We start from the raw sequence: 21,981 nt of genomic DNA, 5'->3' as shown, positions 1-21,981 counted from the left end.
AGAGGATCACTGCAGCATCGCAAGTGTTTAGGTTCATGGCGGGAACAAGGTGGGGTAGCAGCTGCCGCCGATCAATGCTTCTGCTTGAAAAAGCCTACGTTGAAGGAACCTTGCGCTACTGTCTACCAGTGTTTCAAAGATTATCTACATCAAGCAATAAGACTCTCATTGCCGCACGGAACAACTGCCTGCGAATATGCCTTGGCCTCCCAAAGGGTTCCTCTGCATCAGGAACAGTAGCGGAGGCAGGATGTCTCCCACCAGAGGTAATTGCCGCCCAGGAGACTATGCGTACCCATCTCCGCCATGTCCTGCAAGGGAAGAAGCACTTCCTACACCGTGTCCACCTAACTCACAGCAACTCTAGCTTTGGCCAGGCAGTGCAGCTCCTGCCCATCCCCACTATTAATCAGCCATAGAAACTACTACCTCTGGCCTTTCCTCCATGGACTCTCTCTTCTAAAAGTGAAGAAGTTTGTTCCAGGTGTGAATGCAAAGAGCCGCATGCCACAGGGACCACTTCTGCAAGCTACTCTCGCCTACTTAACGGAGGAATATAGGCAGCACACCCATATCTTCACGGATGGTTCAACTACTAAAAAAACCTCTTCATGTGGCCTTTATGTGCCCTCAACAGGATGCCCTTTCTTACCGGCTGCAGCGGAGGACATCCTCTACGACAGCTGAGCTTCACGGCATTAAGGAAGCTGTTTCTTACATCCTGCGCCGAACCGCCGGCCGTTGGGTTATCTTCACAGATTCAAAAGCATCTCTGCAGATCCTGGCCAACCTGCTGAAGAAAACGAATCACCAGCCAGTTTCCCTGGACATCGGATATCTACATCATTTAGCTATTGCCGCAGGCCACTGCATAACATTTCAGTGGGTACCTGCTCACTGTGGCATTCTGGCTAATGAAAAAGCAGATTAAGCGGCCTGTAAGGCCCATCAACATCGGAGATACATTCTAACTTTTTTCACGAAATCTGATGCTTCCCAAATGGCTAAAAGTTTTGCTTCCGAAGAAACGTATCTGTCTTTGGAGTTTGCCGACATAACAGTACCAATTTCTTTACTCAATGGACCCACATCTTAGATCAAGACTCTCACCCAGAATTCTTCGACATCTGGAAACACTTTATCATCGACTTCGTCTGAATGCTGCATATACAAACGGCTTACGATCAATACACGATCATATACAAAACGGCTTACGAAGATCGGTCTTCCGATCGCAACGTCGAGTCGAATAAATATGTTTCCTTTAACGAAGCGTATACTTCGCTATATACTCTTGTAAGCAGTCAAATACTTTATGCTCTCGCAACCTAAATATGGTTGTGTGGTTGTTTTTTCTTCTGCTTTTCTAATCAATTAGCTTTAAGCGACAGTAATATTCTTACTTGATCAACACCACAAAAAATAAATAAATAAATAAATAAATAAATAAATAAAAAATCTCCTGTGCTCCTTGGTTTCTGTGGCTGTTGGCTTCTCTCATATTTATAACGAGCCCCTCATTCCCCTTCCCTTGTTTGCTTAATTGCTTAGCGAGGGCCTCGGTTCTGGCAGCCTTGATGCCATAGGAAGCATAAGAGGGTTCTCACACAGCTTCCACCTTCGCCGTTCGATGGCGTTCTACGTCACACCAGCGGTAACTCAGGACGTTCCACGTCCGCCGCTTACGAACGTGGGTGGCGCTGATGAACACTCTCGAGGTTAGGTTATTTGTAAACATAAATACCCCCGAAAGCAGAAGGTTTGACAGCCGTCGCCGTAGCTCAGAGGTAGAGCACCGGACGCGTAATTCGGAGGTCGTGGGTTCGGATCCCACCGGCCGCGTGTGGTTGTTTTTTCTTCTGCTTTTCTAATCAATTAGCTTTAAGCGACAGTAATATTCTTACTTGATCAACACCACAATAAATAAATAAAAAAATAAATAAAAAATCTCCTGTGCTCCTTGGTTTCTGTGGCTGTTGGCTTCTCTCATATATATATATATATAGAAGGGTGTGAAGATCGGATGGATCCGGTAGAACATAAACGTAATTTGGGTTGACACACGGTAGAAAAACAAAAACTTTATTCTCACGTTTCGAGCAGGGTCTGGCCTTCGTCAGAGTGAACATGCTAACGAAGGCCAGACCCTGGTCGAAACGTGAGAATAAAGTTGTTGTTTTTCTACCGTGTCTCAACCGAATTACGTTTATATATATATATATATATATATATATATATATATATATATATATATATTGATACATGCATTCGAAGAGAAAGAAGTAGTGCATGCACGAGAAGAGGAAGAAGTTAGCTCGCTCTCGCTCGCGCGCTTGGCCACTGAGGGTCCGCCGCAGTTTTGTCTCTGCTCCGGTGTTCTATTTTCGCGTTGCACGCTACAATATATATATATATATATATATATATATATATATATATATATATATATATATATATATATGTGTGTGTGTGTGTGTGTGTGTGTGTGTGTGTGTGTGTGTGTGTGTGTGTGTGTGTGTGTGTGTGTGTGTGTGTGTGTGTGTGTGTGTGTGTGTGTGTGTGTGTGTGTGTGTACACACATATATTGCGTGTTTGTGTGGCACAACTAAAAATGTGGAATTCCTCACACGGCCACTACATTGCTGCTCACTGAGCTCTAACTGAAAAGAAAAGGGGTGTGCGACCTGGCCCCCAACAAACACAGCCATCCCTGACAAAGTATATAACCCTGTCTCATTTCGGAATAGAAGCACCAAATAAATTGTGCGCGGATGGTAAAGATAATTAACGGCGCATAATCTAATAGAGACATTTGCCACCAACAATAGGTAAGGTGGGCTCTTTTAGTCTCGATTACAAGCTCGTAAAGGAGGAGGAAAAATTAAAAGGAAGGCATAAAAATTCGTATAAAAAGCTCGTATTTTCGAGAACGTGTTTAAGCGCTTGCAGCCGGGCGCTCGTACTTTTCTTATTACACTTGCGAAACCACCCCAGCTGTAGCGGTCTACTATGCAGCGCCTGAAAAGAAAGACTACATAATTATGTTCGCCTTTTGCGTGCTACAAATGGCCCTAGGCAAATTTTCACCGCAGATGTTAGACGTTGCTTGCTGATCTTCCGGCGTTCTAGTCAGCTTGGCTGTGAAACGCATAGTCGGGCTGCCACTTCATCGCTTATTTTTTTGTTTCTGAGGGGCCGGATGTGCTGGGAGGTTTTTGTACAGCGGTGATTTGTAGCTCATGTTGCGCGAGATAAACCACGCGCCGGCGTATTCAACGTAAGCATGTTCGCCCTGCCATTAGAGTGCTACGCAAGCCCCCGGTGGGGGGGGGGGGGGGGGGGGAGGAGGGAGGCTTGGACTATATTCTTGGTTGATACTATTTTCAGGAATCGAGGAAATACCGAGTCTCCAGAGCACTTCCAGTTGATGATTTCGGGTAGCTTATCTGCACGAGTTTATGCTACCCAATCACCAGAAATCAAAGCATCACGACAGCAAAAACGAAAACAGTAAAATCCAGAAAACAAAATGGGTAGCGGTTTATCACTGCTAAGCACGAGATGTTGCGCGAAATCACAGTTTTTTGCAGATGAACACTCCCGCCACGTAGCTGAAAGCGCGATTGAGATGTGCACTCACCCAGGGAGCCAGTTATGCGAGTCTTCAACTTTTTCATCACCGCCAGTTCCAGTTAAAAGAACATTTGCCAGCGGCCTATGCTCCAGTGGATCGTTTCTGCAGCAGTGTTGTCACCGCCGACGCGTACTGCTCTAGTGCCCTGTTTCTGCCGCAACGTTGCCCGCTACAACGCACGGAGCGCATATCTCTCTGTGTCACTGCCGACACATAGCTCAAACCGCGAATATTATTTTGATAGCAGTATTAGTTGAAGAAGACGATGGGCAGTACACAGCGCGAAGGCGTGTTCCAGTTTAACACGAGACGTGTTCGGCTGTGACGAAAGCCTAGTGGTTTCAAGCAGTGGCCACTGCTTGAAACCTGCAGTGGCCACTGCTTGATCTATTCACGCCACCGCGGGTTCGAATCCGAGTTGCTGATATTTATTTGATTTACTCTTATTTCTTTATTTGACTTGGCGCAAATCCACAAACGCCGCAAGCATACAAACATCGCCTGATCTTCCTCGGTATTTACCCATCGCGATAGTGCTTTCGCGGTAGAAAAAAAAGTATCGCGTGTTTCTGTGGCCAATGAGACAAGAGTGGCTGCATCTTGTGGAGACAGGCCAACTAAATATGTGGAATTCATCACACGGCGCCTACATTGCAGCTCACTGCACCTCTAATTCAACACAAAAAGTGCTGCCATTGGTGGGAGTTAATGCCTACAGCAGTCGAGCCCAGCGTTTGCGCGGTTCCTATGTCTCGGTTCTTTTTTTCTTTTTTTTTTTTGAAGCGATAGCTTCACTACGGGACCTCGGGCGTCAATCGCGGACCGTGTAGATTTCACCCTCAGCTGAGTTAGAGGTCAAAGCATGAAACTGAATCAATATCCATGACTGGGAGTCGAACCCGGGGCCCAGCGAGACCCCTAGGCTATCGCCGCAGCCAACACGCTTCGTGTTGAACTGCACCACACTCTCGCGCTGTGCATGGAGAGCGTCGTCTTCATCAACTTTCATCTGCTCCGTCCCGCGGCACTGCCTGCTCACCGTCGTATTCTACGCAGCACAAATCTGCCCTTTTCGCTCCGATTCGAATGTAGCAAACATTTTCTTGCCATGCGCACGCTTGACACATAGTGGAGAAGTTTGGTTGTTTTGAGACGAATTGATTGTTGTAAAACTTTGGCAAAGAAGTTGCACTGCACTACGAGTATTGCAAAGCTACGTTAAAGGAAAGTAGAACAATTTATTACAGCAGAGCTTGTCGCCTTAGAGAACCGTACGTCGAAATACGTGCTTGTACCGCAAAACTCGACAGTGCTAAGGTGCTGTTTCACGGGGTTGTGACGCTTTGCCTGTCGATACGAGAAAGCGGCTGGGACGCCCGCATACGTCAGGGGTGTTTCGAATGTTCGCTAAATTCAATAAAGTAACGAAGACCACGTGTTGGCGTTCCGAAATAAATTTGAAACCTTAAAAGGATCAACTTTGTTACAGAAAGCTCCATTGTTCCGTTTTCGTAGCCCAGGAGTAATTTGGCTGCGCAGTTCGGAAGCATTTGAAGGAATACGTATAGAGGACTGAGTGGCGATAATTGCATCAAATGGCGTATCATTTGGAAGGTAGAAAAGTGGACTTCCCCGTTAACCACTCACGCCGCTCACTGAGGACTGAGTTGACACCATGTTCCTACTTGGCGACGTAATGGTAATACACCGAAAGGGTGCACGGTGCGTCGGTATTCGTCAAGCGAGTGTCACGTTTTTCCTCCGAAGACGCGCAAACCGCTTTCACGTCTAATTCACCGACGCTGGCGCGAGAAACATGTTCGCGACATTACACAGTACGCGCTAGACAGCCGCACACGTGCTGTCTACGACAGGACAGCAATTAACGTCGTCTCATGAGGCAAGGGGAAGCCCTCTCGCTGGCCCCGTAGACTTGCTTAAGACGAGCGTAAACTTGACATTAGCGTCAGGGGCGCTTAGACTCGTCTACGTTTCAATTCTACGAACGTAATCCTCGCGCGCAAAGGGAAAGGGAATCGCCGTGCTCAGTGTAAACATCGTTTATGAAACAACGATGCTCTCATGCTGGCTTAATAGCCGCCAAATGAATCATCTCGGTGCTCCTCGTTATTTTACCACCGGAACGCCCAGGCACTGAACACGTCTTATAAATGTTCAGAACACTGGACCAACTTAAGAAAACTGGTAGCGTTAATGAGGCAACTGTTGATATTGTGAAAATCAAATTAACAAGCTAGGTTAACTTCTGGACGTCTAAGAAGGATAAAGCTGCGGATACATACTCAAACAAAACAATGAATCAGTAGCGATATTATGGTTTATGGAGGTTTAACGTCCCAAAGCGGCTCAGGCTATGAGTGGCGCCGTAGTGAAGGGCTCCGGAAATTTCGACCACCTGCGGTTCTTTCACGTGCACTGACATCGCGCAGTACTCGGACCTCTAGAGTTTCGCCTACATCGAAGTTCGACCGCCGAGGCCGGGCTGGAACCCACGTCTTAGTAGCAATATGCGCAATCTGTCCATATCAGGTGAACTTAACTGTAGGACGAGCTTTTGCGGCTAGTTATCCTTCAGCGTGCCTTCTCAGTGTCTGGAAGCTGACACTGCCTCTTTGCTTTCAAGAATACATTGAGAAAAGAATTTTATTGTAGTCTGTGGCGATTTGGTAATCCTTTGATAACACAAATGGACTGAGTTGCCATTCCTGCCGTCTGTATTGCACGTAATAGCACCAATCGAAAAGAGCTGCTCTCTACTTTAAGTTGGCTTCATGAGCCATAATTTTATGTTTCGTTATTTCAATTAAATTAAGTGTTATTTATCGATGAAATTATTTTCTTTCATCTAATAGTGGCGTCAGCAAAGCTTTTCTGTACAGCGTAGCGCTAATGACAGGGCAAATTGGAGATCATTGGGACAGGCGTTTGAACATGCAGTGAGTTACAGGACTGATGATGATGTTTATTGTGGTAGTGATGATGACAATGACTATGCTTTAAGCTGAAATATGAGAAATTCTTGCACTGACTGCTGTGTGCATTCCAGGCAAGAAAATAGTCGTCCTTTGCCAGGAAACTGCCGGTTAGAAATTGTAACAGATGAACAGAAAAAAAGGAGCCGAGAATTCCGCGCCGAAAGCTGAGTTCGCAGCCCTGTGGAAACTAATCTCTACAGCGCTGAGAGCTCGCGCGAACGAAGATGATGGCAACAAAACAAATTAAAAATGTATGTAGAATCAATCAGGTATTACGGCAACTCATGAAGAGCGAACAATTTGTGGATGTGACTCAACCTGTTATCCTGCTTAGGGTAACGTAAGATGGCGCGCGCCTTTTTTTGCCGCGCTTAATTCCATGGTTTGAGGAATATTGTTGTATTTTGGAGTTGGTTCATTTCTACCTACTCGCCTTCAGTGACAGAGACCACAATAGAAGTCGTGGGACTGTGATAATAAGAATGGGATCAACAAGAAACCAAACATTCTAAGCGTTACTATGACGAAAAAGTCAGCATAGCGCTCCAGGCTTTTCATTGTGCTAACCCCACATCACTTAACAAGCTCGAAGCCTCAATGATTACTTTAAAAAAAAATAAACGTTAAAATAACCGCTGCACTTCGCCCACCTGTCTCGGGCTCTGCCGGAACAAGATGTCATGTTGCTCGTGGTTGTCGTCGACGTCGGCGGTCAGCTCGAATTGCAGCTCCTGGGCGAACACGCAGGCTCCGAGGACGATCAGACCGAGAACGCACCGTGCGTCACTCCGAAGGCTCCCCATCGTTGAAAGCTCGATCCCGCCGTATACGACCCACGAAGAAAACACGACCGGTCGGTCTGTCGTCCGGCTTAGCTAGACCGTATGACTGCTTCGTCAGATGCTTCCACTCGCACTCACCAGGGTCGAGTTGCGGAGTGTACCGACGAACTTCGCAGCGACCCGCCAGCCTTCGACGCACGTACCGTATAGTAGTACGCCGCGTCTCCTCGCCACTTTGTACAAGACGAAAATAAAAAAAACAGCAAACTCAAGGGAGGGCAAGCGACGGAGGCCGAACAAGCCTACGCGGCGGCGCGCTCTCCAAAAACAAAAAGAAAAATACATACCGGCGGAGAGCTTTTTCTTGCCTTCCCCTTGGCATCAGCCGCGGCAATATCAGAGAGAGAGAGAAAAAGAGAGAGAGAGTTGAACCCTTTTCCCGCCTCTGAGCCGTCATTAAAGTGCTCAGAGGAGGAGGAGGAATGGGTTTTGATATAAAGTGACTTCCGGAGCGGCGGTCCGACGTTTTCCACCGCGGATTGCGCCGACGGGGGCGTTACCTTGAAGAAAAGGACGCCGAGAAGACTGGAATCGGGGGATGTTGCGCGAGGCGTAGGATGTGGATCGCTGTCTGTGTTTGCCTTTTTTTTTTTTTTTCCCTCAGCTTTGCGCGATGCCGCCTTTGGGAACGGATGTGCCGTTTGACGAGTCCTTGATACGTGGCCGACAAACGGACAGGGCGTGATAGAACCGGTAGCCGTTAACTGCCGGTATCGCGTGTTGCGTTCTTTCGTTTCCGGTGTAGACTGCAGCGTAAGTGCTACAGCGTATACGTGCTGTGCAGCAAAGTGGAGGAGATCGTGTAGGCTCGCTAAACGGGCAAAGCGGCGAACGATATTTGGGCAGAAATGTAAGGAACGAAACAAGCGCGTTGGACATTCGCACGCATTGCAGAGTTTGACCTGTTGTACATACATTCGAAAGTGCAAATCAGCGAAGCGCACGAACTAGCTATTCTTCTTTGGCCAGCTCCTAAGCGATTGCGGCTTTGCTTGAGCGCTCTGAGAATAAGTAACTTTTTTTTCGAACAGGATGTGTACAGTTGACCACGTATCGAACTGGAAGCTTTCTTCACAAATTGCGCCACAGCTAGCACTGATCTCTTTGTTTCAGAAGTACTTCAAATATAGCAACAGGAGTGTTTTTTTTATACCAACTGGTTACCAGAGTGAATCATTTTCGATAAAACAGTGCACTTGTCTGCACGTCCTTTGAAATAGTCGTGTAGAGAGATTTCGCCAAAAGTAAATATGTTACTTTATACTGCGTTTCAGGCATCAAATACCTCTGCGAAAAAAATGCATCAACCGATGGACTCTAGCACATTTCTTCACAAATCAGCGTGTTGCTGTCTTTAAGCAAGTTAACGCTTTTGCAAAATTTGGTACATGCTTGCAAAAAAGTAACAGTTACACATTGAAAATCTGATTTGTTTCCTTTAAGTCTGAATAAAATATTTAGAGAAAAAAATTTAATATAAATGCCGAGTGGAACCTCAGAGGCCTAAGAGACGCAAAAAGAGCATTAAGCATCAAGTTCACGAATGCCTAAGTTTCTTTCCGAGGAGATGAGGGCCGAGGTCGTGGACTCTGGGGCTCGATGCCTCAGAATGCTGACGTCACTCTGAAGCAGACAGCGGTGTTAGCGATGGAGCCCGGAATCCATAAGCATATACCTTAGGAGTGGCGTGACAACATACCACAGTGGATGCTAGTCAGCATAAATCGGAATATGCCAATCACTTTGAGGCGGATACTGACCGAAGTAAATGCATTTGTCTACCACTCAAACTACGCTGATTTTTCAACTGGCTGTGTAGATTTTGTCTACGTTTAGATTGGGGGCGCATGCTTCGGCTTCATGAGCTGTCTACTTCATAAGGCTTGTGCAATGCTTTCATGCTATCACGCCACGTAACGACTCTTGCCTTTGGATTCCACATCGACAAGGCCAGTATCCGCACTGATCCGCAGATGCTTGTTGCAGACCGAGATTTAAAAAAACAAACTGGATTTGGTTTGGCTTATGGGGGGAGGGGGGGGGATTAACTTCCAAAAGAGACTCAGGCTATGAGGGACGCCGCAGTCAAGGGCTCCAAAAATTTCGGCCACCTGGGGTTCTTGAACGCGCACTGACATCGCAACAGTACACGGGCCTCTAGAATTTCACCTCCATGGAAGTTCGGCCGCCGCGGCCTGGTATCGAACCCGCGTCTTTTGGGTTAGCAGCCGAACGGCGTAACCACTGAGCCACCGCGGCGGGGCTAAAAAAATGGAGGGAACACTTTAGCTCCGCCTTAAAGGTATGATGCAATAGCGCAATGGGTTGATTCCCATAAAAGCAGAAAGTACATTCATAGATCGCTGAGAGTCATCATGCCACTCCTTGCTCTGTGGTGCAGGGATTAAGCGGTGCACCACTGCCCTGGCAGGTGCCTCTATTAAGCGGAGCCATCGGTGGGGCAAAACCCAAGCTGCTCTTCCCGAGCAACCTCTATGACCAATCATTAATCTAACTGCCACCTGCCACGTCCGTCAGTTTTCTCACAAGCAGGTGGGCAGTTTGTGATCAGACCACAAGATCACGTGACCTAGGTGGCCCCACCTGCCTCCTTGTTTGCTTTTCTATGGATTCTTCGCTAACGGTCAATGACGCCGACGTCGCCGGGTTTCCTGCGACACCAGCTCCTTAACGGTATAACGTTAACAGCGATCGACTTAAAACCTCCAGTGAGTTTCCTCGGCCTCTCATCGTATGTCCCCTTCGTCATTCCTGCATTTGCGCAGCTTGCTCACCTATTAAGGCGGAAGCCTTTAATGCCTCAACGCTGTAAGCAGGAGCGGTCGACAGAAATGTCACGCTTTTCAGTTGGTCGAAACAGCCGTAACGTCACAGTGCGCGAATTTCAAACTGGGCCAATTGTACTTTGGCTATTAACCATGCAACCAATTAAATGGATCGGATAGTGATGCTCCAAGTAAGTTTAGTTAATTGCTTACTTTACCAATTAGTCCAATTAACCTTTCTAGTCAGACCAGATAAATAAATAAAACCGAGTAAGAAATTGGCCGAGCTTGGGAATCGAACCCCGGTCTCCGGAGTGCGAGTCGAGCACGCTACCATTCCGGTGCATCGGCTCTGCCAATTTTCGGCTGGAGCCACGTATCTTCGACCGCAACCCCGTCAACACAGCCGCGTCTGGCTTCCCGAAGTCGTCAGCTACCTGTGCATACCTCTCGCACACAGGTGGGGCAAAATTTAGGCCTTTTAGAGCCGATCTTCACTTAGGTGTCGTGGCGGCGGCGCTGGGCCTAGCGCCTACGGCGGCGCCCGGCCGTGAGTGAGTCGCCCACCCGCGGCAAGATGGCTTCGCCAAACCTGCAACGTGGCTACGACCCGGACGCCATGGCCTGGTCCGAGGTTCCAGCAAATCCAGCGCCTGATAGCCCGGCCTCTGCGCCCATCGAGAACTTGAAGTTATTCAAGCTAGTGGAACGCCGCTCCCGCAAGCGGAACGCTTCCAAGAAAGCGGACGCCACGTCGCCAGGCCGCTCAACACGGCACAACGCTGCTGCGCGCGCTGCAGCGCTTCACGGTGGGCCCCAGGGACCTGCTTGGAAACCAAAGCCGCTGCCGCGGCTTCATCCCGAAGACATCGTAATCATCCTGAAGCCCCGGGTGACCGTCGCTCTGAAGGATGTCTTTCAACATGGTGAGCTGGGAGCAGCGTTCGCGGCCTACCTGGGCGCCAAGGCCGCAGCATCGCTCAGCCTGCTCCCCACATGGGAGCAAAACCTGATCGTGGCAGGCACCCGAGAGCCGCACGTCGCAGACAAGCTATTGCGGGACTTCGAACTAACAACACCGAAAGGCCAGCTCTCTATGTACGGCCAGTTGAAGCTCACTGGTGACGTGTGCCGCGGCGTCATCACCGTGGCCAAGCACGAGACCAGTGAGTCCCTGCAAAACAAGATCCAGTGGCGTGCTGGAGAGCTTGCCGATATCCGCAAGCTTGGAAAATCAGACGTCGCGGTGCTCACCTTCGTGGGCAAAGTGGTGCCGCGATACGTTCATTACAACTCGGAAGTCACCCTTGTGCGTACATATAAGAAAACGATCCCGGCCTGCGTGCGGTGCGGCACCGTGGGACACCGAGCGGACACATGCCCCTGCCCGGATCAAAAGTGTGGCCTTTGTGGCAGTGCGGTGTCGACCGTCGACGGGGTGAAGACACCGCATGAGTGCACACCGTCCTGTGCAGTCTGTGGGCAAGCCCACGCCACCAACTCCCGGGACTGCACGGGGAAATTCAGGCAGCTCAAGGTGCCCGGCCGCAAGACTAGGCGCCCAGAGCTCCCTGGAAAACAGCGACCTGGCCGGCAGGCAAGTCATCCCAATTCAGGTGCCGGTGGCGGAACGCCGCGTGGAGCTGACGGCATCGACAACAAAACGTCATCATCATCATCCTCGGTGAAGTCACCACCCGGGAACAAGACTACGCCCCCACCGCCACCGGCCAGCGGCAGGGACGCTGGCCACTTCCCGGCGCTCAAGACAAATGGCGCTGCCGGCGCCCGGGCATCAGCGTCTCAACACGGCAAACAACAGGTGAGCAGCTGGGCTGAGATCGCCTCCTCCTCCTCCCATTCCCCCTCCTCCCCAGTTACCGTCTCCGCACTCGATGCGGAATACAAAAAACAGATCGACGTGCTCCGGGCACAGAATGAGCTTTTGCTCAACAAAATTCAAAATTTAGAATCAAAATTGGCGTCCGCCGCTCCGAGCCCGCAGAACTCGGACGCAATGGAGAGCGACGCGGAGATCTCGCCTGCCCTCGTGACAGCCATCTCCGCGCTGGAGGAGCGCTTAACCTCTAAATTACGATCTATGATCGAGACCGCCATGGACCAAATTTTGACCAAGGTCAAATCTGCCATCCCCGCGGTAGTATCAAAACACATATTGGACAACCCCCGCCTCCTCCGTCGGACGGGGCCCATTAGGGACGTATCCCGTCCTTCAAAATTCAACCGTCTGATTATTGATTCGGACAATGAGGACAGCTGCCCCGCTCCTTCCGTCATCACCCCCTTGATGGCGCAAGTAGCTGGCTCTGAGGCAGCCAATCCCTCCTCCTCCCCCCCAAGAATTTTAAATCATGGCGAGACACCTTAATCAAAGGAGTTCCGCCATATCCAATTCGGCCGTGTCAACTTCAATAACACAGTGGAACTGTAGAGGCTTTAAGGACCGCACTAAGCGGGCCAATTTCCGCCTCTACGTTGAAACTTTCGAGTCCTTACCAGCCGTGGTTGCCCTCCAAGAGCCAGGCCTGGGCGCCACAATTTCAAATTACACGACGTTCCAGCAGGACCCCGCGTCTTGTCTTCTCGTTCACAAAGACTACACAGCCAACCTAGTGGATCTCGACCTCCAACTAGAGTACTCTTATGTAATGGTGACCCTCCTACCAGTCCGCCGCAGGGACCCACCGTTGCATATACTCAACGTGTACTGCTCTCCCAAACTAAAGCGAGTGACTTTTGCGGACCTCTTTAGCCGCGCGCTAAGAGTAGCGGGCCGCGATCCCCTGCTGATTGTGGGCGACTTTAACGCTCCCAGTCAGCAGTGGGGGTATCGCAAGGAGGAGTCGCGCGGGCGTAAGCTGGCGGAGCTTGCGTCCACGTTGGGCCTCACCCTCCACACGGACCCTGTCCACCCAACCCGGCTAGGAAATTCCGTGACACGGGATACGTGTCCGGACTTAACCTTCACTCGCAACATACGACACGCAGACTGGCTCAACACCGAGGAGACCCTCGGTAGCGACCACTGCATCATTAACACTACACTACGCACACGCCCCCTCAAGCGTCCAAGAACACAAGCCCATATCCCAGATTGGACGAAATTCAGGCAAAATTTTAACTCACTTGATAATACACCCATTTCCGCGCAAGGCTACACAGCATGGTCCCAACAGCTGCTGGCACACCTTTCCTCGCATGAAACACACATCCAGCTCTCAGAGGCGGTCACGGACGTGGATAACCACCTTCTACACCTCTGGGAAGCCCGTCGCAGCCTCGTCCGCCGTTGGCGACGGCAGAAACACAATAGAAAGCTTAAAGCTCGAATTGCCGAGCTTACCCAGAAAGCGGCAGAGTACGCGGCCCAACTCGCCGACTCCAACTGGGTAGATAGATGCAACACGGCCGCGCGACAAATGTCCAGCCGAAACACGTGGCGTCTCTTTCGAGCCCTAATCGACCCAACCCAAACACGATCCGAAACACAAAAACATTTGCAGCGAGCACTGCACGCTTTTCCTGGCAACACGACTCAACTGGCACAGAAACTTCGGGACCAGTATCTGTGTACAGCCCAAGACCCCCGTGGATCTGCGTACTCTTATGCAGGCAGAGAGAACACGGAGCTGGATCAACCTTTCCAGCTCCATGATCTGCGGGCGGCTCTCGCCAAAATGAAACGGGGCACTGCGCCAGGACGGGATAAGGTCACCGTCAAGCTTTTGACGAACCTTCCCGACTTGGCATACCAGTCCCTCCTGGAATACATAAATGCGATTTGGCGCGGGGACACCCCCCTGCCAATCGAATGGAAAACGGCTTTGGTCACATTTATTCCTAAAGCTGGCAAACCAATTGACACAGATAACCTCCGCCCCATCTCTCTCACCTCATGCGTGGGCAAACTAATGGAGACGATGGTGCGGGATCGGTTATCTACATATCTTGAACACAAACAAGTCTTTGCGAGCACCATGTTCGGATTCCGCCCACACAGATCCGCACAGGATGTCCTCCTGCAACTCAATCGGGAAGTCCTTGACCCCCTCGAATGCCCCCATAATGACCGGGTAGTACTCGCCTTGGATCTTAAAGGGGCATTTGACAATGTAACACATGAGATCATACTCACTAACCTAAGTCACACCGACTGTGGCCTCAACACATTCCAATACATAAGCCAATTTTTAATGGATCGTCAATCCTACATTCTAATTCAAGATAGAGACCATGGTCCTTACCTACTCGGCACGCGGGGAACCCCTCAAGGCGCGGTACTTTCCCCGCTGCTCTTCAATCTGGCCATGATGCACCTGCCGGCCCAGCTGAGTGGTGTCGCCGGCGTGCAGCACGCCCTGTACGCTGATGACATCACTCTGTGGGCCACGCAGGGCAGCACAGGAGACATTGAAACCAGCCTGCAAACAGCGGCGACGATAGTAGACCGCTACGCCCGCCGCTGCGGTCTTCAATGTTCCCCTCAAAAATCGGAATTTGTGCACCTCCGCCCCTCACAGAAGTGCACAACTAAAATATCTCTCTCTCTTGAGAGTGGTCCCATACGCGAAAGTGATGAGATACGGGTACTCGGACTCTACATCCACAAACACAGGCGGTCAGACACTACATTGGCCAAACTCCGTAAGGTGGGGGACCAGGTGGGCCGCATGGTCCGCCGGGTTTCCAACAAACGCGGTGGGTTACGAAGTAAGGTTGCCTTGCGGCTGGCAAACGCCTTCGTAACTAGTCGAATTCTCTATACGACTCCTTATCTCCACCTACGGAAACAAGAGGAGGACGCCCTTGAGGTCACCCTTCGCAAAATTGTTAAACGTGCCCTTGACCTCCCTATCACTACTTCAAACAGCCGGCTTATGGCTCTTGGGGTGGTGAATACTTTCCGGGAGCTCCGGGAGGCGCACCTTACAAACCAGTACACGCGCTTGTCGCTAACGGAGTCGGGTCGCCGCCTTCTTGCTCGACTCCATATCCAACACACCCCTCCAATGGAAGATAGGTTTCGCATCCCGGAACTGTGGAGACGTGCCCTCCACGTGCGGCCTCTTCCAGCAAACATGTCACATGAAGACCATAATGGTCGGCGCCTGGCACGAGCGGAAGCGCTAGCCCGATATTATGGCAACAAAACAGGTGTATACTACGTGGACGCCTCCGGCCCTCACCATGGGGGATGGTACACGGCCGCGGTAGTTCACAACAGCAACACAGTTAACGGCCTAACTTTTAGAGCTCGCAGTGCAACACAAGCAGAAGAGGTCGCGATTGCTCTCGCGGCCTCACATTCCAATTCAAAATACATAATCACCGACTCGCGAGGGGCCTGTCGGAACGTCGAACAAGGCTGCACTCCCTTCCTAGCCTATCGAATATATCAAAATTGCATACGGGATACGGACCCCGCACACCGTTACCTCATATGGGCCCCTGCTCATCAGGGGTTGGCAGGAAACGAGGCAGCAGACGCAGCCGCCCGCGCGCTCTCTCACCGGGCTGTTTTCTCCTCCCCATCCGATCAGGAACCCGATTTTAATCCGGTCTATACATTCAAAGATATTACAACATATTATCAAAATTGTCATCGCCTTTACCCTAGCCCATGTAAAGGCCTGAAGAAGGCGGATGAGCGGCTCCTTCTCCGCCTTCTCACCAATACTTTGCTGTGCCCGGCAGCGCTAAAACATTTTGACCCCTCCTTTAGCGGCAGCTGCCCACACTGTAGTGCGGTGTCTTCTGACACCTATCACATGGTGTGGGCCTGCCCCTCCAACCCCGCTATTCCCCCCATCCCGAACCCAACCCGGGAGGACTGGGAGGCGACCCTGCTCGGCTGCCACGACTTACAGGCCCAACAAGCCTTAGTCGGGCGCGCCCGGGCGGCGGCAACCGCCACTGGGGTCCCATACTAGGGACCTCCACCTAGTGTTTGTAAGGATCGGTCCCTTACGGGCTGATCCAAACATACCTCCAGTTCATTCGAAATAAATGTTTTCACCACCACCGCCACCACCATGCCAGCTCGATGGTTTGGAATGAACAAAGGTGCGTCTAGTGAATACGGTGTCTTCGTTCACTCCCATCTTCCTCCCTTCCCGTTACGGCGAGGTTCAGGTGTGCACCGAGATATGCGAGACAGATACATTTCCTTTCCTCAAAAACCAATTTACTGACGAGCAAGGCGTATTTGTCCGCGTTTCAGATTGGTCCAAATTGTCGTGATGTCACCACGCGCGAATTTTGACGGGTGTCCACCGAAATATGTGAGACAGTTACTGCGCAACTTTCTTTCGTGAAATACAATTTTCGACTAGTGTCTACTGATATATGCGAGACAGTTAATGCGTAATTTCCTTTCCTCAAATACAATTTTCATTTTCTTCATTACGGCCCCTCTTTCTTCTTTCACTCCACTTCCTCCCTTCCTGTACAGTGCGGCTCAGGTGTCCACCGAGACGACAGAGAATTACTGCGCCATTTACTGTCCTTAAAAAGCGTTGCGTTCAAAGGGCAAGGCATCGCGCCGAACGGGTGGTGGCGTTCAATGGACTCCGTGGCAGCGCTATAACAGGCTGTCGCGTTCCACTCCTAAAGGCGAAATGTGAAGTGAACAATCGCGTAGCAGAATGCAGCACTCAGGCTTTCGCCTTTCAGCACTTTAGCCGCTAAAGTTCCTCGTAATTTTTTGTTCTCTTCTTTATAAGGGCTCGCACGTTGTGTTGATTGCCGAATGCGATTCACCTTTCAGTTAGTTGAAATTTTCCCTGACCTGTGCACCACTTTCGCGTCCCTTTGACCCTACAACGCTACCACTGAGATTCACACCGTTGCCAGTGGAGCCGTCGGGGTGTTCGTCCAGATTCATAGCAGGCCCGAACACGTTAGAGCGTATACCAGCCGCACAATAACCAAATCCGAGAGTAACTGATGTACAACAAGTATGGACAAAGAACTTGAATATTGAATAATCGTATGGTATTGTTAGGAAAACATCGAAGACAATGGTCCATTCTTCCGATGTGCAGAAAACGTCCTCTTTTTTATAGTGTTTCTATCGATCGTATCGAACAGCTAAGACTAGCTGCCGTAGACGACCAATGGGGAACGCTTTTTACGATAGTAAAAACGTTAATAGCAGCAATATACAGGTCTCTTGACGGGAGATCTGCTGATATATTGACTGTTTTAACGAAATCTTGCATTGTATGAAAAAACTGCGCTCATAAACGTTTTTCTGCTCAAAAATGCTTTCGTCCAGAATCGTTGGGTATGTATATATACGGCCACTGATCGACAATGACTAGCGGTTGTGTTCGTAGTGCACAAGTTACGGTCGTACAAATACGGGCGTCACTTTGCCATTGTTACTGACCATAATTACCTGTGCTGGATTGTAGAAGTTTGTCTGCTTGCCGGTTTGGTTTTGCTGTGGTGGGACATAATAAAAAGAATAAAGCGTCCCGGCCTATGCCATTTAAGTATAACTGGCTTTAATCCAAAATGACAAAAGGGAATAGCTAAAAAATAATTTCGCACAGCATAAAATACAAAAAAATAATTAAAAGGGAATTGCAGAGAATGCGGCATTAAGAAAGTTAAGGGGGATATGAAAAAAATGCAGTAGAGAATAACTGTTTTCTTGCTCGGCTAGCTATTCAAATTAATTATATATAGGAGATCCTGCGAACGTGTGGCCTCAAGATGTCTGGAATTGGTGGGTTGCTCTTCGCTGCTCTTGCTGCTGTGGAGTGGGATAAATTGCCTGGAAGAGAATCTAAGGACATAGTTACTACCCTCCACTCTATTGTTTGTTTTGTGGGTGCTGTTTACATTTAGTTAGCCAGTTAGTTCTTTAGTTAGTTAGTCAGTCACTCACTCAGTCAGTCAGTCAGTCAGTCAGTCAGTCAGTCAGTCAGTCAGTCAGTCAGTCAGTCAGTCAGTCAGTCAGTCAGTTAGTTAGTTAGTTAGTTAGTTAGTTAGTTAGTTAGTTAGTTAGTTGAAAATTGAAAATTGGTCTTTGAGGAAAGGAAATGGCGCTGTATCTGTCTCACATATCGGTGGACACCTGAACCTCGCTCTAAGGTAAGCGATAAAAGAGGGAGTGAAAGAAGAAAGGAAGAAAGAGGTGCCGTAGTAGAGGTTTCCGGAATAACTTCGACCATCGGGGATCTTTAACGTGTACTGACATCGCACAGCACACGCGTGCCTTGTGCGTTTCGCCTACATCGAAACGCGGCCGCCGCGGTCGAGTTCGAACCCTGGTACTCCGGCTCAGTAGACGAGCTTAACCACTGAGCCACCGCGGAGTAGTTATAATGTGTTTTACGGCGCAAAATCACCAAAGGCTATGATGCGCCAAACACAACTAAAACCTCGGTTAAAATCTTCGTAACTGCTAGAACATCATCTGTTTTAAATAGCAGCGTTTTTTCTGTTGCCATCCCTAAGTATTCAATATTTTTAGAGACGGAGATCTACCACAGCGCTTGGGAGAGAAAGAGAGAGAGAGAGAGAAACAACTTTATTGCCATAGATTGGCGGGATTTAGGGCAGGTGGGCTTGGTGTGGCCCCCAGGTGGGGGCGACTTCCTGGGCCCACGAAATGAGTGCCATTTGGATGCTCTTGCCTGGCCTTCTGAGGAGTTGGTTCCATCCGTCTTCGGAGGGAGCTAGCAGTAAGGTTCGAGAGGGCGGATTTCCCGCGCAACCCCAGAGGATGTGAGCCTGGGTGGCGATTTCTCCCTGGTAACAATTTTGGCAGACGGGGTCGTATTCCCCGTCTGTGATGAGTGAAAGTCTAGAATGGCTAAGGGTAGAGTGTGTCTGCAACCTGCGGAGCAAGGTGGCTTGCGCTCGATTCAAGTCGGGGTGCGGAGGCGGGAACTGGCGTCTCATCTCTCTGTAGAGGTGGGTAATTTCGGCAAAGGTCTGGGGAGCCTCGGCAAGAGCGTCTGGGTCCGTGGGGCCGGCCGCTCGGTTGGTTAGTCCTCGGGCTAGTCGGTCGACCCCTTCGTTTCCAGAGTTTCCCGCGTGGGCGAGTACCCAGACCAGGTTGATCTTATGGTCGGGAGTGCAGCCGCGAAGGATGCGTGCAGCGGGGTGGCAGATAAAACCTGCCGAGTAATTTTGTATTGCTCTTTTGGAGTCGCTGAGGACTGTGCGCGTACGTTGGTCAGCGATGGCCAGCGCGATGGCGGTTTCTTCTGCCGCTGTCGGAGAGTGAGCTACTGCTGTGGCGGCGGTGACGAGAGTAGACTGTGGCGTGGTTGCACAAGCCACGTATGTGTTTGCACTTTGCCGTGCAGCATCTACGTATGTTGCGTGTTCGTCGGCAAGGTATGTGGCATCTAGTGCTTGGGCCTTCAGCTGACGGCGCGTATCATGGCGGCCAGGTAGCATGTTTTTGGGGATTGGTTTTATAACTAGGCGGCTATAGACCCCTATCGGAATGGGCGTCGTGGGGTGGACGTCGCCTATGGGGCTGATGTTGAGACGGCCAAGTATGAGCCGCCCGTGTTTAGTGCGGGAGAGGCGGTGGATTTGGGCGGTCTTCTGTGCGAGTTCTGTGAGCGTGTTGTAGATGCCGAGTTAGAGGAGGTGCTGTGTGCTGGCGTACTGAGGTAGCCCCAGTGCCGCTTTGTATGCTGAACGTATAATGCTGTTCACAGCTTCCTCGTCCTTCTGGCGGAGGTGATAGTAGGGGTAGGAGTAGACTATCCTGCTAATGAGGAAAGCTTGCGTGAGCCGACAGAGGTCATCCTCCTTCATACCTCTGCGGCGGGTGCTGATGCGGTGGATAAGGCCGTTTATCTGATTAGCTGTGGTGCGGAGGCGCTGAATGGCCTCCGAGTTTTGCGTGTTGTTCTGTATTAACATACCCAGAACGCGGATGGTGCGGACCGGAGGTATGGGATGTGTGTCGACTTGAAGCACAATAGGTTCTTGCGGGTCGGGGACGGGCAGGCGAGCTCGTCTGTCCCTGATGACTAGTAATTCGGACTTCGTGGAGGAGCATGTGAGTCCGTTCGCCTGTACAAAGAAGTGTACTTTATCGATTGCTGTTTGGAGGGAGTTTTGGATTTCCCCGTCAGAGCCAGAGTTGGTCCACAGGGTAATGTCATCGGCATATATTAAGTGTTTAATGTGAGGTATCTCTTCCAGGAGCGGAGGGAGGCCTCTCATTGTAGTGTTGAAAAGGAACGGAGATAGGACTGCTCCTTGTGGTGTTCCTCGGGTGCCTAGTGTGATCTTCTCGCTGTGGAGGTCTGCAATGTGAAGTTCTGCTGTACGGTTATCAAGAAAGTCGGCGATGTAGTTGTAAGTGCGAGTACCTACATTCATTTGTGACAGGTTTGCCAGGATGGAAGCATGTGACACGTTGTCGAAAGCCTTGCTGACATCTAGGCTTAGGATGGTTCCTGTAGCTCGGATGGGTCTCGGATCGAGGATGTCGTGTTGGATTTGCCACATAATGTCTTGAGTGGAGAGGCCGGTTCTGAAGCCGATCATAGTGGGGGGAAAAAGGTCCTCTTGGTCTACGTGAGTGTGGAGTCCATTGAGTATGACGTGTTCCATGACCTTTCCCAGGCAGGACGTGAGCGATCTGCATACCCTGCCACTTGAAGGGAGAGCGCTAGAGGACAGCTTCCTCCTTTATACTCTTTTCGTGTGTAATGTGCAGGCTCGGAGCCCCTTAAACTCGGTACGGGATTGTGGACGCGTCCTCATCCGAATACAGGCTGTTCTGTTAAAAAAAAAACCTGTATATTGCGCTTCAGAGATATTCGGTCCAATATATCACGATTGTTTTCAGGGTATAAAGTACGACCTGAGTGTAGTGAGTTGAAATCGTACAACAGGATGCCCCTGTGATGTCCAGGCACTTTATAAGCGCTTCAGTTCGCGTAGAGAATGTTGATTCGGTCGCAGAGGAAAGCAGATTTGTGGCCTCCTAGGATTACTCTTCTTTGCCTTCCGGCGCAATTGAGGTGTCCATCGAGAAGTGACGTTTACTGCGCTTTTTGCTTTCCTCAAAAAAGCACTACTAATTCATCACAGAAATGTTCGATACAATCGAGGACGGAAAAAAGAATCAAAGCGGCTTGTTTAGAAAAAATTTTATTTACATATGTACACGTGCCAAGGTTACCAGATACATTCACATTTACAAGAACACATGACAGTAAGCGTGTAAGGCGAGCCAATTAAAGAGGTGCCATAAACACCTCTAAGTAACTAACAGGAATTGCTCGTGAGCGACGTAGAACAGTATAGCATACCTATTTAGAGAAGAGTGAAAAGGCACTAAGTTGACATATAAACACTGAAAAGGAGACCTTAGCGCCAGTTTGCCCTAAAAACCAGGACAAGACGACCGTTATTTACAGAAATGAATGGGCATGACCATTGCCGGAGAAACTCTTCCTCACACAAGAAAAAGAGTTCCTCGGACAAGAAACTGATCAGCCTACGCCGGAGACGGCCGAGAATTGGCCACACAGCGCGGCGTCGAAAGCCACCAGCGACCGCGTCGCATCGACTGCGCCATAAACTAAAAAAAATTCAATTGCAAGGGACACTTTTACTGTCTAAAGTGCGCAGAGGCGAAAGCGTTTTCCGCACCACTTTGCCTATGTGATACTGGTGACCTCACCACTGGATGACGTCACACATAATTGATGACG

The 21,981-nt window shown here is 49.9% G+C and overlaps 2 protein-coding genes across 2 annotated transcripts in view; one reads left to right on the top strand and one right to left on the bottom strand.

The window, feature by feature from the left end:
• Positions 1 to 7,714, bottom strand: part of LOC149336696 (uncharacterized) — a 29,659-nt gene extending 21,945 nt beyond the window's left edge. Inside the window, exon 1 of the mRNA XM_089553050.1 lies at positions 7,281 to 7,714. Coding sequence (XP_089409176.1) covers positions 7,281 to 7,433 — 153 coding nt within the window. The 5' untranslated portion in view covers positions 7,434 to 7,714. The remainder of the gene's footprint in view (positions 1 to 7,280) is intronic.
• The window catches only part of LOC149336694 (CMP-sialic acid transporter-like), a 150,968-nt gene that overhangs the window by 12,951 nt on the left and 116,036 nt on the right, over positions 1 to 21,981 (top strand). The window lies entirely within an intron of this gene.

This window comes from Amblyomma mixtum, chromosome 7 (assembly GCF_055824585.1).
Source record: "Amblyomma mixtum isolate Tamu chromosome 7, ASM5582458v1, whole genome shotgun sequence".
Lineage (NCBI taxonomy): Eukaryota > Metazoa > Arthropoda > Arachnida > Ixodida > Ixodidae > Amblyomma > Amblyomma mixtum.
This window is presented reverse-complemented; position numbering and strand designations above follow the sequence as displayed.